This window comes from Lynx canadensis, chromosome D3, assembly GCF_007474595.2.
Source record: "Lynx canadensis isolate LIC74 chromosome D3, mLynCan4.pri.v2, whole genome shotgun sequence".
Taxonomy (NCBI): Eukaryota; Metazoa; Chordata; class Mammalia; order Carnivora; family Felidae; genus Lynx; species Lynx canadensis.
The window spans coordinates 39963382-39980730 of NC_044314.2; the positions used below are offsets into that span (position 1 = coordinate 39963382).

The 17349-nt window shown below is 33.8% G+C and overlaps 1 protein-coding gene across 1 annotated transcript in view; it reads left to right on the top strand.

Annotated features, from left to right (window-relative positions):
- Positions 1 to 16712, top strand: part of CCDC178 (coiled-coil domain containing 178) — a 368290-nt gene extending 351578 nt beyond the window's left edge. The window contains exons 19-20 of the mRNA XM_030335810.1: positions 16114 to 16248; positions 16527 to 16712. Of these exons, the coding sequence (XP_030191670.1) occupies positions 16114 to 16248; positions 16527 to 16712 (321 nt within the window). The remainder of the gene's footprint in view (positions 1 to 16113; positions 16249 to 16526) is intronic.
- The last annotated feature ends 637 nt before the right edge of the window (positions 16713 to 17349 follow it).

Here is a 17349-nt window from a genome sequence, read left to right on the forward strand (position 1 = left end):
AGTGCATGAATTCACTTATGGAGACTATACAGAAGAGAATTAGGGCAGAACCTTAGGAATTAATGATGTTTTGTGATAGGAAAGGAGCAAAAAAGACTGCAAAGGAAGTTTAGAACAATAGAGGCAAACCAAGAATAAAATCAGAGAAAGAAAGATGTCCAAGAAATAGTAAGGTTTTGATACCAAAGCCAGAACCTGCCCCCCCCCACACACACACGCACATACACACCTACAGGCCAATATCCCTAATGAGCACAGATGCAAAAATCCCCAACAAAATATCAGCAAAACACATTCAACAGACGTTAAAAGGATCATTCACCATGATGAAGTGTCTTTTATTCTGGAGATGCAAGAATGTTTCAATATTTGCAAATCAATCAGCAAAACAAAAAATAAAAATCATAATTATCTCAGTAAATACAGAAGAAGCATTTGACAAAATCAACATACATTCATGATGAAAACTCTCAACAAAATGTGTTTAGAGGAAACATACCTCAATGTAATAAGGCTATATGAAAAACCCACAGCTAACATCATACCCATAGGGAAAAAGCCTGAGAGCTTTTCCTCTAAGATCAGGAACAAGATAAGAATGTCCACTCTTACCACTTTTATTCAACATAGTACTGGAAATCATTGCCACAGCAATCAGTTAAGAAAAATAAAAAACATTCATATTGGTAAGGAAAAAGATAAACTGTCATTATTTGTAGATGGCATGATACCATATATAGAAAGCCCTAAGGGCTCCACCAGAAAACTCTGGAAATAGTGAATTTAGTAAAGTTTCAGGATACAAAATTAATACCCAGAATTCGGTAGCACTTCTATATACTAATAACAAAGTAGCAGAAGGAGAAATTAAGAAAACAATTCCATTTACTCTTGCACTAATAAGAATAAAATACCTAGGATTAAACTTAACCAAGGAAGTAAAAGACCCATACTTTGAAAACTATAAAGCAATGATGAAATAAATTTAAGATGACACAAACAGATAAAAAGATATTTTGTATTCATTGATTGGAATCATTAATACTGTTAAAATGTCTATATTGCCCAAAACAGTCTACAGATTCAATACAACCCTTTTCAAAACCCAACAACGTTTTTCACAGAACTAGAACAAATAATACTAAAATTTGTGTGGAACTCCAAAAGACCCTGAATAACCAAAGCAATCTTAAGAAAGAAGAACAAAGGTGAAGGAATCACAATTTCAGATTTTTAAAAAGCTGTAATAATCAAAACAGTATGGTACAGGCAAAAAAATAGACACATCAATGGAACAGGATGGAGAGCACAGAAATAAACCCACACTTATACGGTCAATTAATATATGACAAAGAAGTTAGGAATATACCAAGAATATACCAAGTTAGTTACATTCTAACACCATACACAAAAATAAACTCAAAATGGATTAAAGGCATAAATGTGAGACCTGAAATCATAAAAATCTTAGAACAGAACACAGGCCATAATGTTTTTGGTATTAACTGTAGCAACTACAGTTGTAATTGTAGATATATCTCTTAAGGCAAGAGAAATGAAAGCAAAAATAAACTATTGTTATTACATAAAAATTAAAACTGTACAAGAAAGGAAACCAATAAAATGAGAAGGCAGCCTACTGAATGGGAGAAGATATTTGCAAATAATATATCCAATAAGGATTAATATCCAAAATATATCAAGAACTTCTACAACTCAACACCAAAAAACAATCCAATTAAAAAATGGGCAGAGTACCTGAATAGACCTTTTTTCACAGAAGATGTACAGATGATTAGTAGACACATGGAAAGACACTCAATATCACTAATCCCAGGGAAGTGCAAATCAAAACCACAATGAGATATCACCCCTACACCTGTCAGAATGGCTACAATCAAAAAGACAAGAAATAACAGGGTTGGCAAGGATGTGGAGAAAAAGGAAGTCTCGTGCACTGTTGGTGGGACCGTACATTGGTACAGCCACTGTGGAAAACAGTATGGAGGTTCTTCAAAAACTTAAAAATATAATTACCACGTGATCTAATAATTCCACTAGTGGGTATTTACTGAAAGACAATGAAAACACTAATTAGAGAAGATATATGCATCCCCTGTATTTATTGCAGCATTATACATAGTAGATATAGAAGCAACCTAACTCTTCATTGAGAAATGAACAGATAGAGAAGATATATATACACAATGGAATATTGTGCAGCCATAAAAAAAAAAGGATGAGATCTTGCCATTTTCAACAACATGGGTAGACCTAGAAGGTGTTATGCTAAGTGAAATAAGTCAGTCAGAGAAAGACACAGTGAAATATCATATGATTTCACTCATATGTGGAATTTAAAAAACAAAACAAATGAATAAACAAACACATAGCAGAATCAGACCTATAAATATAGAGAACAAACTGATCGTTGCCTGAGGGAAGGCCAAAATGGATGAAGGGAAGTGGGAAGTACAGGCTTCTAGTTATTGAATGAGTAAGTCATGGGAATAAAAGGTACAGCAAAGGGAATTAGGTCAATGATATTGTAAGAACATTGTATGGCGACAGATGATAGCTGCACATGTGGTGAGCACAGCCTAGCGTATAGAGATGGTAAATCACTATGTTGTACATCTGAAACTAATGTAGTATTGTGTGTCAACCATACTCAAGTAAAAATAGTTTTTTTTAACTTTAGCCATATAAGATGTTGCAGGTGATCTTTGCTAGAACCATTTCAGTGAAGTGGTAGGAGAGGTCTGAAGAGTGAAGGAGCTGAAGAAATGGAAAGACAAAAGGAGACAAGAGATTTCTAAATTCCTCTGGAGAACCAGAAATGCCACATGGCTACATATTTTACTGTCAATCCTGTTTAGTATTACACTTCTTCCTTCAGTGAGTCAATTAAGGTTGAAATGACATGGTTACTCAAGGTCACATGGAATGCTAGTATTGGCATTGCATTTTCAAATATCCAGTGATTCATCCACTATCATCAGAAATTTCCAGAATTTAGCAGAACGTTTGTAATTTTCTTACTATGAGTTACTGTCATTCCATTTATGTTAATCATTGTCACCATTGTTCTTTTCAGTTCTTTGACTATCTTGGAATTTAGTTCAAAATGTTTGCTGTAAGAATGAGATTAGCAACTGATTCTTAAAAGGCACTGTTTTAACTCAGGCAACAACAGATGTTGGCAATGATGCGGAGAAAGAGGATCTCTTTTGCATTGTTGGTGGGAATGCTAGCTGGTGCAGCCACTCTGGAAAACAGTATGGAAGTTCCTCAAAAAACTAAAAATAGAACTACCATTAACAACTCAGGCAACAACAGATGTTGGCGAGGATGCCGAAAAAGATTTCTTTTGCATTGTTGGTGGCAATGCAAGCTGGTGCAGCCACTCTGGAAAACAGTATAAAGGTTCCTCAAAAAACTAAAAATAGAACTACCCTATGACTTAGCAATTGCACTACTAGGCATTTATCCACGGGATACAGGTGTGCTGTTTCAAAGGGACACATGCACCCCCATGTTTATAGCAGCACTATCAACAATAGTCAAAGTATGGTAAGAGCCCAAATGTCCATCGATGGATGAGTGGATAAAGAAGATGTGGTATATATATATTATATATATATATATATATTATATATATATATATATATAATATATATATATATATATAATGGAGTATTACTCGGCAATCAAAAGGAATGAAATTTTGCCATTTGCAACTACGTGGATGGAACTGGAGGGTATTATGCTAAGTGAAATTAGTCAGTCAGAGAAAGACAAAAATCATATGACTTCACTCATATGAAGACTTTATGAGACAAAACAGATAAACATAAGGGAAGGGAAGCAAAAATAATATAAAAACAGGGAGGGGGACAAAACAGAAGAGACTCATAAATATGGAGAACAAACTGAGGGTTAATGGAGGGGTTGCGGGAGGGGCGATGGGCTAAATGGGTAAGGGGCACTAAGGAATCTACTCCTGAAATCATTGTTGTACTATATGCTAATTTGGATGTGAGTTTTAAAAAATAAAAAATAAAATATATATATAATAAATAAAAGGCACTGTTTTAATTATTTATTACATGTTTTGATAATATTTTTTGTAACCTGTGTTCAATTAGATACTCTTGTTCAAGCCAATAAATGGATTAGTAAAATTTTGGCATCTATGACAATCTACTATTTTGCTGATTTTCTTCTTTTTGTTAAAATCCTTCTAGCCCCAAAATAATACTAGATCAGTAACAAGAAACTAAGACAAGACCGAGGTCATAAGACTCCTGCACTCCAGATGTAATTTTTTAAAAAGCTCATACTTACTTGAACCCTGACCCCTGATTTCTTATAGCTGTGGACTAGTTTATTTCTGCTCCCAGGGTCTGCCTCATTGCATGATTGTGTTTCATATTTTCTTCACACTTTAAGTTAATTTTTGCAAGTAGTTTAAAACAAATAATTTCAGAAACTTTTATGTTTACTTGTGTGTAAAAGAAATTAAGATACTGAGGATATTTATAATAGACTTGATGTCTTTAAAGTAGAAGAATACTATATTTCTTCCTGTGAATAAACCAGGGAGCTTTATAATTAATCATTTTTGATATAATGTTTTTATTGTGAATTAATTTAGTTAAATGTGATTTTTAAAGTATTATTTTAATTCACTTGCATCAGAACAAGTGGGTCTCCTATAAGATTGTAAAGATAATACTGTGGATAATCTTGAAAGAAAATTATTCAACCACCACTCATAAATGAACACCAAAAAGCCAGCTTAGGGCATTCATTTAATCACATCTTAAAATGAAGGGATTTAATTACTCTTGGGAAAATGATGGACAGGCAGGCAAGGAAGTGGATACTTTAAGATTATGTTCAGCTCTTAAGTGCAGTGACAACATAACCTTTGTTTTTAGTCTTTATCTAATAATATCATTTGCAACTTCTTAAAAACAGCTAGTTTTTCATTTGAGCAATGTTATTTTTTTCCTATGAAAATAACCTCTATTACAGAATTTTAAAAGTTGTTTTATTCTTGACCTAGCCTCTTGTTTTAAATCACAAGGAATTATAATTTTAGAATTAAGAATATTTAGTGAGTTTTGAGCCCTTCATAGAATTTGCCTGTGAAATTTATCATTTAAATTAAAAAATAATTATCTTTACCATTTTAAAATCAAATATTAATCAGAATATAGTAACTTATTTCAGAACCAGACACATGAGAAACTAAGAAGTCTGTGAGTTTTATACCTTATTACTATTAAATATATAAAATATTAAATTAGCTATCTGTATGTCATCGTATGTGGTAAAATCATAACATACATAATAGAAATGCATGTGTATATTCATATAAAGGGACAGATTTGATCTTTCACTATTAACTGCAAGAATTAGTAGTGTTTGCTATAGTTCAGTTTGCTTTCTGTCATGCCATTAGGGTTTTTATATATTAGCAGAATTCCAAATAGAGAATTTTGAAATGTATTGTTCTTTATATAATTAGAATAAAAGAGTGGTTCTTTATTAATTTTTTAAAGGCCAGTTCTAGGTTTGAAATGCATGAGAGTCTTATTTTATTTTTTAAGTTTACCTAAGCAATTGACGCCAGGGGTTTCCAGAAATGAGGTATTTGATCTTTAACACCAGTCTGTGGAACAGATTTGATAATAAATATCTCATTACTTTTGAGGTTTGTATATTGTACATGTGTAGCTTGGTAACTGAGTACTATAAAAAGATCAGAATTAACTGGATTTTGTATATCTGTCATTCCTGCCGTGCCAAAAATCTGTGGAGTAGTTTGTAATTGCCATTGTTTGGGTTATTACGATAAACAGAACTGATAAGGCTTATGCTATTTGCCTTGTGAGCTGCGCCCACTTTACATCACTCTGTTGAATTAAAATTGCATGCACATATCTTCACTTATCAGTTTTATTTATCTTTCAGAAAGAGAAAAATGAAGTATGCTTCCACTATATAAAACCTTATAACAAGCAGATCAGAAATTATAATCATTATTTTAAGATTCTAGTGCAAATGAATGACTGTATGTATGTTTCTATTATCTATCATTTAAAATCTATTCCTATAGGAAAATGCTGTTATTTTTTCCAAGTGGCCTTCATCATATTTTGTCAAAGCTTATCATTTTAATTGGATTACCAAAGGTACAAATGCAAATCTGCAGAATACAGCATGCTTTTTTCTCTCCTTTGTCAAATATGTGTAATTTTTTCTTAGAGCTGCTTCTACAGTGGGACTATTTGCTTGACTATGTTTATAGCTAGAAAATAGAAGTAGATTGTCTGAAATGCTTTCATTTTCTCCCATGGAAAAGTCCTCCATACTATTTCTGCTCTGCAGGCTTCTCACCTATGAAATTCCCAACTCACTAGTGGTCACATCAGATGAACTTTTAAGTTTTCAGACACCTGTGATGAGTAAATCCATGCATACGCTGGTCCTTCCTTCAGAAATCCTGTAACGTCTGACAATTGTGTGTCATCACCACCATATATACCCACTCCCAATTCCCACTCCGGTGTACTGGGAAATGACTTTCACTTCAAGAATTTGCAATGTTGCACATCTTTCACATTTGTCCTACATGTTAATTTGACGAGGGTTGTTTATTTCAGTGATTCTATGAATTTCCTGTTTGAATGTTGTATCCAATGGAATCTTCCTGTATGCAGGGGAATTCTGTGTTCTTTTGAACTATCATTCAGTTTTTATAAAGATATTTTCCTCAAAAAAGGTATAGATGAAGTATTATTTTAAAATCTGTCTCATACAGTTAAATCTTCAGCAATTGTTTTCATTTTCCAGTGATGGAAAATCATTATTCCTAGACAAAGAACCTTGAGTGCTGTCCTTGAACTATCAGTCCTGCCAGTATTACCTTTGAATTTTAAGGGACTTTGTGTTTTCAGTATTGACTGGTCTTTGTTTTCCTGAAAAACAATTTATAGTTCATTTTCAGATAACTATACATATGGTATTTGTATTTTAATTAAAAAGACTGTTGTTATGTCTGATTCTTATAAGCAGAAATTCATTATAAGGACACTTCTCATTTCCTTGAAATGTTCCCTTTCTTTTTTTCCAGGGTTCTTAAATTGCAAAAGCCAGTTAAATTATGTGCTTTGGGGAGTTAATTTTGGGCACCATATGTCTCTAAAAATGATTTAATTTTATCTAAAGCATGTTTGTAATGATATTTATGTTATGTAAAACACAGAGACAATATAAGGAATTTTTTTAAGAAAAAACACACTAGTCTACTACCGTTTCGACACAGAACATGCAATGTGTGTATAAGCTTACAAAAAATTTTGTTTATTTTGATTAATGTATTTTTAATATCTGGTCTCTATTGTGGCCTTTCAAATTTTGTCTTAGCAGGAGCATGTGGGTGGCTCAGTCAAGTCAGTTAAGTGTCTGACTGTCTGTCATGCCATTTTGGCTCAGGTCATGATCTCATGGTTCATGAGTTCGAGCCCCACATCAGGCTCTGCGCTGACAGTGTGGAGCCTGCTTGAGATTCTCTCTCTTTCCCTCTCTCTCTTTTCCTCCCCCACTTGTGCTTTCTCTCTAAACAAACAAACAAACAAATAAATCAGTAAAACTTTAAAACTTTGACTTAGCAAAGCATCTTTATGAAATCAATATGACTAATAAAAAATGTTAACTGCAATTATTCTTATTTGGGACCTGATGTTATGATTTGAGAATGTTAGAAAAGTTAAGTCACAAAAAAAAGGATTAGTTTTAATCTAAGGACTAAGTTGAAGGTTTATAAACAACTTTCTCCAAAGTTCTATTCATTATTTTACATATTTTTATGTTTTTTTCCAATGGATATGCCACCAATCCTCCCCTGATTCTAGCAAATTCAAATTGTCATGTACCTAGGCCACATGTGTATATCTTCCATTTAGTATGAAATAAGTTACAATGTTACTGTTCAACAGCTGTTTTAATTATGTAAGCAAGATGTGAGGAAATGCCAACATTTTTAGGCAATTTAAGAAGCAACTAGAAGTAGTAATTAATTCCTTATTGATTTAAAGTCTTTTAATATTTTGGGTAGCTCTTTCATTATAGGTAAGATCATGCTTTGTGGATACATAATAAAAATTTTGTACAAAAAAGCCTTTTTTATATTTTAGCAGATGGTCAAATATAATAGGATTTTTTAAACTAGATTATAGTAAATTCTCTAACAGGGAATAATCCTGAAGGACAAAATATACAGGATGTCTTTTTGAAGACATGTAAGCTTAACCTACAGTTTTTTTTTTTTAATGAAACAACTAAACATATGGTAAGTTATAGAGTTACATGTAAGTTTTATGATAAATTTCCATGTACCTCTCACAGCTCTGTAAATTCTGACATTTGCCATATTTGCTTTGGATGTTTACACCAGTATAAATACACTTAAAACCCTCTGCCTGCCTAAACACTAGGTGCTTATCAATTCCATCCATATTTTTATTAATTGTAATTTTAACTATTTAATTTTATTAATTGTAATTAATTTAAAATGTAAATGATCAGTTTTCATTTTTTAAGTTTATTTATTTTGAGGGGCACCTTGGTGGCTCAGCCAGTTAAGTGTCCAACTTCGGGTCAGATTGTGATCTCATGGTTTGTGGGTTCGAGGCCTGCATCGGGCTCTGTGCTGACAGCTCAGAGCCTGGAGCCTGCTTTGGATTCTATGTCTCCCTCTTCTTTGGTCCGCACCACACCATCCACCCCCCACCTCGTGCTCTTTCTCTCAAAAATAAATAAACATTAAAAAAAAAATTTGAGAGACAGAGTCAGAAAGAGTGGGGGAGGGGCAGAGAGAGAGGGAGACAGAATCTCAAACAAGTTCCGCATGGTCAGCATGGAGCCTGAAGGAGGCTTGAACTGCTGAAACCGTGAGATCATGACCTGAGCCTAAACCAAGAGTCGCATGCTTAACCAACTGAGCCACCCAGGCAACCCTAGTTTTCATTTTTTACATTTAAATGTTATACTGTACACATTACTTGTGATATTACTGTATTTATTTTAAATTCTAGGCTTTAGGATATGAACATATTACAATGTTTGTTTGTTATTACTCAAGTGTAGATAATTAGATTGTTTCCACATTTTCACTATTGCAAGCAATGCTGTAAATGAACATTATTTTATATGTTTCCTTGGGAACATGTTATGACTCTTTCAAGAGCAGTACCTCTGACTTTCGCATGCATTAGATACCTGGAAGTCTTGTTGAAATACCAGTTTTTGGGCTTCAGAGTTTCTGAGTCAGTAGGTCTGAATAACTATATTTCTAACAAGTTCTGTTGTGATATTGATCCTGCTGATCTTGAGAATTGCTGGTCTAGAATATGGAGTATAATTACTGGATCAAAGGTGAGCTACATCTCCAACTTTAATACATAACGTCAAATTGCTCTCCAAAGTCATTGTGTCAAATTATACACAAATTTGGACAGTGTATGAGAGCTTAGTTTTTTCCACATTGTACCAAGAATTGATATGGACAGTTTTGTGTAATAATTGCCAATCAGATGAGTGTAAATGGTATTTATTTGTGCTCTACCATTGACGTTGAACATGTTTTCAAATGTTTACAGACAAAATAGCTTTCCTTTTCTATGAATTGCCTGTTTGTAGTATTTGGCCATTTTTGTGGTATATTATGTGTGTTTTTCCTTATCAATTTATACGGGCTCTTTCTACTTTAAAAAAATTAATCCTTGCTAGCTGTGAGTGTTGTTAATATCTTCTCTAGACCACTGGTTCATTTTGTTACTCTGTTTAAATTTAAATTTTAAAAAGTTTGGTATGATTAAATGTTTCAGTTCTTTCCATTAGAATTTATTATATCAGTATTTTGTTTAAAACTGCTTTCCCTTCTAAAGATCAGTTAAAGTTTAATTTTTTCTCATTTTAGTCTACCTTGATTTTATGTTAGTGTATATTGTAAGTTAAGGATCTAATTTTATTTTACATACTTGTATAGAGAAAACCAATTATGCCATCTTTTTCTCCACTGATTTAAATGTGGCGTGCCTGGGTGGCTCAGTCGGTTAAGCGTCCTACTTTGCTAAGATAATTTTTTTCATTGTTAATTGGTTTTGTTCTGTGTTTATTCATATCAACTTCTTTTGGGGATGATTATCTTTTCTTTGATGTGTTGATGTAGTACATGAAAATATTTGCTGATAATGAACCATTTTTAAATTTCTGGAACTATTAAATTATAGTTCCTTTATGCTGTCTTCAATTAATGAGCTCCATAGATGGCACAACCTACATTCTATCAATCAATAAGTATTTATTAATCACCCTCTCATTACTAATAAATCATTTTCAGTTTCAGTCTTAAGCCAAACAGTAAATTAGGCGATCACTTTTCCTTTCCATTCGGAAAATATAGATAGTAAATTATTTTCTTCCTAGGCAAAGAGAGAAGGGAGAGAGTTAAAAATCTATCATTAACTATTGCTGCAATAAGTTGTCCCCAAATTTAGCAGCTTAAGCCAATAAACATTTATTTTCTCACAAAGTTTCCGAGAGACCAGAACTAGGAGCAGCTTAGATGGGTGATTTTGGCTCATGGCCTCCTACAAGGTCTCAGTCAAGTTGTTGGTCAGGATGGGAGTCGTCTGAATAGATTGGAGAATCTGCTTTCAAGATCACTCACAAGGGGCTGTTGGCAAAAAGAAGCTTCAGTTCCTCCCCATGTGGGTCTTTCATAGAGCTGCTTATACAACATGAGAGTTGGCTAGACCAGATCAAAAGATCTGAGAGAATTAGAGAGAGAAAATCTAAGACAGAAACCTTGGTGTGTATGTGTGTGTGTGTGTGTGTGTGTGTGTGTGTGCATCCTATCTTCTGCCATATTCTGTTCTTTAGAAGAGAGGCCCTATATCCAGCCTACACTCAAAGGGAGAAAGAGGAGTGTATTCTGCCTTCATAATTTGAAGGCCTATTTTTAAAATCACACCTACAAACACTGTTTTTCTCTGACAGTAAATATCAAATATTATTCACCTCTATATGGCCCCATTCTTCACAACGTGTCCCAATTGTCCCCTTTGGGTTAGGATAAGAAGGCTTTACTTATTTTTGTTTCCTCCATAACGTAAGCCAGACAACTGCATACTCCAACCTGGCCATGGAAAATAACCAAAAAAGTGATGCTTTGAAATTTCTAATTTCAATGCTGAGAATATGAGAATGGTGTAAGGCAGTATTTTGGTGTTGATTTGTTTATGGCTGGGCCTAATGTTTTTGAAACCTTTGACTGGAATACCAAATAGTTTATATTATTCTTAAAATATTATAATTTTCACATGTATAACAGCAATAAAATAGTATAAATCTAAATCTATGTAATGAGAGGGTTTATGCGTTGTTATATATATATATATATATATATATATATATATATATTATATTTAGTATTAAGGCCAGATTTATGTGATATATAGGAGTTGCTAGTTTTCATGAATTTATATAAGTCATCAAATAACTTGGGTTAAAAACAGAATCCATATAATTTTGTATAACATAGGAAAATGGAGAATCTTTCATTCTTGCAAGTGACAACTTTAATTTACTCTATTTTACTATCAGAGAATAACAAGCTTTAAATTTAATAAATATCATAGAAGACTAATAAAATTTAATCAGAAGGAATTTTTACCAAATGTATAAATGTATATTATATACAAATGGACATTGTATGCAATGCTGACATTGACACCAGCTCTTTGTATCTGAAATACCACGTCAATGTGGACATTGATTTTTTTTCATTCTGAATAGCTGCATAGTGATCATTATCTCAAAAGAAATATCAATGAATTCTGTCTTTGGGCTGCCTTCAGCAAAGAACTCACAAAGCAAGTACTGGAGCCCAACTTACCAAATCTACTACAAATTCAAACTGTCCACAAACCATTGTTAGAAAACTACTTTCCTAAAAATGAACTATTGGAATCTTATCATGATAAAAAGCTTCCGCACTGCAAAGGAAACAATCAACAAAACTAAAAGGCAACTGACAGAATGAGAGAAGATATTTGCAAAGGACATATCGGATAACAGGCTAGTATCTAAAATCTATAAAGAACTCATCAAACTGCACACCCAAAAAACAAATAATCCAGTGAAGAAATGGGCAGAAGACATGAATAGACAGTTTTCCAAAGAAGACATCCAGGTGGCCGACAGACACATAAAGAGATGCTCAACGTCACTCCTCATCAGGGAAATACAAGTCAAAACTACAGTGAGATATCACCTCATGCCAGTCAGAGTGGCTAAAATGAACAAATCAGGAGACTATAGATGCTGGTGAGGATGTGGAGAAACTGGAAACCTCTTGCACTGCTGGTGGGAATGCAAACTGGTGCAGCCGCTCTGGAAAACAGTGAGAAGGTTCCTCAAAAAATTAAAAATAGAACTACTCTATGGCCCAGCAATAGCACTGCTAGGAATCTACCCAAAGGATACAGGAGTGCTGATGCATAGGGACACTTATATCCCAAGGTTTATAGCAGCACTTTCAACAATAGCCAAACTATGGAAAGCACCTAAATGTCCATCAAGTGATGAATGGGTAAAGAAGATGTGGTTTATATATACAATGGAATAGTACTTGGTAATGAGAAACAATGAAATCTAGCCATTTGCAGAATAGAAACCCATTTGACAATAAATTATATTTAAAATAAATAAATAAGCTGGGGATAAAAAAAAGAAAGAAAACTACATTCCTTTTTGCCATTTAAACTTTTTTTTCAAGTTTATTTTTTATTTTGAGAGAGAGAGAGAGAGAAAGCACCCGTGCGCCAGCATGGGAGGGGCAGAGAGAGAGGATTACAAGCAGGCTCCGTGCTGTCAGTGCAGAGCCCAATGTGGGGCTCAATCCCACAAACCATGAGATCATGACCTGAGCTGAAATCAAGAGTCGGACTCGAAACTGACTGAGCCTCCCAGGCGCCCCCTTTTTTGCCATTTTAAATGTCTCAGAGTACACACCAACTGTTGCCTGACTCAGCTTTCCTGATGCCATTGAATATCCTTTCTCTTTGTACACAAAACTGAGGGCACTGAAGTTGAGTATCTTTTTTTTTCAAAATGACTCTTTTCCTGTTCCAGTGTGCTCCTTCTGAGTTTGCTATGAGAATATATACATTCTTTTCCAAAATTTTTGTAGTATGCACTTGAGGCTAAGCAGCAACCTAGTTACTCTGTCAATGGTTCTAAATTCCATTCTTCTAAGTGCATGGCAAGTCCTTACTGTGCCGTTGCTATAACCCCTTCAAGTGTGTCTGTGTCCCTTACCATTTTGTTTGTTTGTTTCTCTACCACTTCCTCTCTCATTCCACTTCATCTTCCCTAAAATATGAAGAAGAAGGAAGGAATATAATCATATCAGGAATAAATGATTACATTTCAAGGATATAATCATTGAAGACTTTCATTACAGAAACACAAGGTTAATTGAAGGTGGAGATGTCAGAAACCATTCCAGTTCCTTTGGGTTTCCAACCTCAGTTGTGCCTACCCAAAGTACTTTTCCACTCACAACTTACTTCTCTCTCTTTAATTTTCCTTTTACCTATATTTGTGTCTCTTATGTTTACTTTATTTTTCTCTTCTGTCATTAACTAGTAAGTTCGTGAAAGTCTTACTTTCTTCTTTGCTTCACCACTAAAATTTTACCAGCTCATTTTATTGAGTTAATTTCAGTATTTATTGAGTGATAACTGTCTACTGACATCTTACAAGTGGGCTTTCATCATAACCATTTTCTTAAAATAGTTGTCAGCATAGTCAAGTCTTATATTAAATCAAGTGTCATTTCCAGCATCTTAAATATTTCTCCATATATATTATTGTTGATCATCTCATTTTCTTTAGTGTGGATATGTGTGTGTATATATGTGATGATTACTGGATGCTGATCTCTCTTTGTAAGAATTCCTTCAGTTTTTATTCTGTCTCAGTTCTTTTTTCAGAGGCCTATTAGCTATAAATTAAAAACAAACAAACAAACAAAAAAACCACTCTTGAGATATTACTCTTTCTTAGTTGATACTTAAGGAACTTCTCAGATTAAGTAGTTTAGCATTTGTATATGGACTAATTTAAGACCTTTGTGGCTACCTCAAGCCAAAATTCAGAAAACTGAATAAAATAGATTTAATGTATACAGCTGTTCTCTTCATTTACGGTGTGGATATGGGAAACATTACCATTCCGTTCACTTTGGTTAATGAGTTCCCACTTGTAAAATCTTTCACATGTTAAGAACTCCCACTTGTAAAAAAAATTACCTTCGGTTTGAAGAATTCCTCTAAAATCTATCTTCCTCTTATTTGCCTTTTGTCATATTTGCAGATACCATAGTAATGGAGTAATCCACAGACTAAAGTGTCTTTAATGTCTTAGTGAGTACATTAAGATACAGCATACGCTGCCCCAATGGCTGTCAGAGTTGGCAGAAAAATTATTTTAATATTATATTAAAATTATTAAATATTACAGAAAACCATTTAATATTGACAGACTTTCTCTTCAAAAAGTGATGTTAATCTTTAATTCAATAGCATAAATGATGTGAAATGCCCTTAATGTAATTCCAGGAGTAATGTATTTCGGCACTTAACAAGCTGAAAATTCTATAGTTTTCAAGGTTATGTTTTCTTCACAAGTTGATCAATTAACAAAAAATAGTGGTTTTTTATTCTGTGGACCTGCATAAATACCTGTGTGTCGCTTATTACAATGCATAATGAAGGTAATGATTATAGCCAATTCACATGCAACACCAGGTGATTATGTTAAAAATTGTTTTTAAGTAAACTGTTTTATTGAAATATGCTTGCAGAAGAGTTCACAAGCCCTCCATGCACAGTCTGATGAAATTTTGCAAGCATCCCTAACATGTAGCCAGTATGCAGATCAATAAATAAAACATAAAATAACCATAATTCGTGACATGTTTTTATTCTGTTGTGAAGAAATGTTTGATATGAAATTTGTGGTGTTTATTTTTTCACCCTGAAAAATACACTAAAAAGAAATCAACATAAACAATTATCCACATAACCAAAAAAAATGAGGTTTCAATGACAATATATTAAAGTGTTTTTAATATGGTTTTTATCATTTATTTTTATGAACTTTATTTCTTTGAAAATAACCTTATTGTAGCAATTCTATATAGTGTGGTTATGTTAACTGTTGAGGGACAAATGTTCATTGTCTTGGGAAAACTTCTACTGTGTTAGTTGTTGTTGTTTGGTTTTATATTAAACTTCCAAAAAGTATAGGATGCCTCATAGGAGAGATCTTTTCCTGTGTAAATTCTGTGTTGTATTAAACGTGTCACCTCTAACCACTGTGTCCACTGTACTTTAGTGCAGTGAGATGTTTCCATGCCACATAGTCAGAGGGAGGCAGATTAATAGGGAGTTCTAGCTGGAAATTTCTTCCCTGTTATTGTTCTCCCTCAGCAGTTGATGGCTAAGTTAATTCTCTTTAGTTTTGTCATGCTCTAAAGCACACATTGCCAAGCAATGGTGAGCTTTATGAGGGAAAAAAAAGAAGCAATGGTGTCCATCAAAGTCCTAAAGTTGCATTTTTAAACTTTGGCCCGACCTGATGTGCCATTCAAAAAAGCTTCAAAAGATTATTTTTTTAAAGAAAGGTTCAATATGTCCCGAGGCTATCGGTTTTGAGTTAAACTGGGTGAAGTAGAAATATTTTACTCATCAGCTTTGCAGTCACAGAGTTTGCCTCAGCTAGAACAAAACTGCTGAGGCATTTAGAGAAAATTAACCCCCCATCCTGGCGGCCAGATGTGACTGGTTTCTGATGAATGCACATGAGTGGGCTGAAAAATCAGGAGACTGTGAAATTCCTGTCAGGTCCGTACAGTGCAGAATGGGCTATTGACTGCTTTCTATATTTCCCTCCATCATTCTTCTTGAACACTGCCATTAATTTCCTCTCCTACTCTGACTTGTGTTTTTGCCCCCTCCCTCTTCCCTTTAGCTCTGTCAGCTGCAAAGAAGGATACACAAGGTGTGGCAGAATCACTTCAAACTGGTGGTCCTCTGCGGCCAGATGAGGCTGGCCAAGTTCCAGACAGACTCTCAAGAGAGTATTCAGAAAATATTAGCTGTGCAGGTAGGTGATTGCAGGGAAGTAGGAAAGATCATTCTGATCTAGATTGAAAAGCAAATGATGGGTAGTGTGATGAAGCATTAAAACCATATCCCATCAGAGTTTTATAAATTTTTAACCTCTTTAATAAACTGGAATTGCATGAAGGATGAATTCAGTAAGTTAGCATATATACCATGCATACTTTGGGGGAAAAGGGAGATTGAGCTTATTTTTCACAAACCTCAAAACAGATTTTTTATAAATATATTTGGTGTAAATATATATTTTCAAATCTTCAGGCTTTGCAGATGCCATTCAGCTGTTTAAGAGATACCGTCAACAGTTGCCTTGTGTTGCTTTTGTGTGAAACCTCCTTCAGTGAAAAGGACACTTATGTTTATTTTATTTACCTGTTTGCTTTCCCCTTCCATTTTGAAAGAGGCCCGTCCTCTTCAGATTTGGAGATAACTGTCTTTGAAAAATAAGCAATTTGGGATTAGAATGTAACAATGGTTCCAGATACATGTGAGATTTGACTGTTTGTCTCTGTAGAAATTTTAGTGGATCACTTGTCTTTATTTCAAGACTCTGATCTGTTTAGAAACCCCTATTAACTATGTGAAGGCTATTACTGGAAAATTAAATTTTTAATTCATATTTTACTATTTGAAATGTCATAATATGCATAAAAAGTGAGTTCCCAAAGGAAAACAAACACCGCCTTGTTCTAGTAAAAGAAAAAAAAAAGAAGTATCTATTCTATAAAATAAAATGCACACACTCTTTAAAACCACAATTTTCATAAACTTGCAGCATAAACAATGCATGCTGAACCTAAACACACCAAGCCTTTTTCTAAATATTTTAATTGTGTGTGCATTTCATGATTCTTTTGCCACAATTGAAGAATTTTGCATAACACTTCCAAAGCTGGTGGCTTTTTTTTTGTCTTCTTCATTTTTACTGGTGGCTATTTTTGCTATTTTCCTCTGAGGGTGTGTGTGTGTGTGTGTGTGTGTGTGTGTGTGTGTATCCCATTCAAAGTACATATATAAGGTGTATATAGACTCTATTTGCATACATATACTGTATATAAGGATTCCACTGATAATGGATTATAAT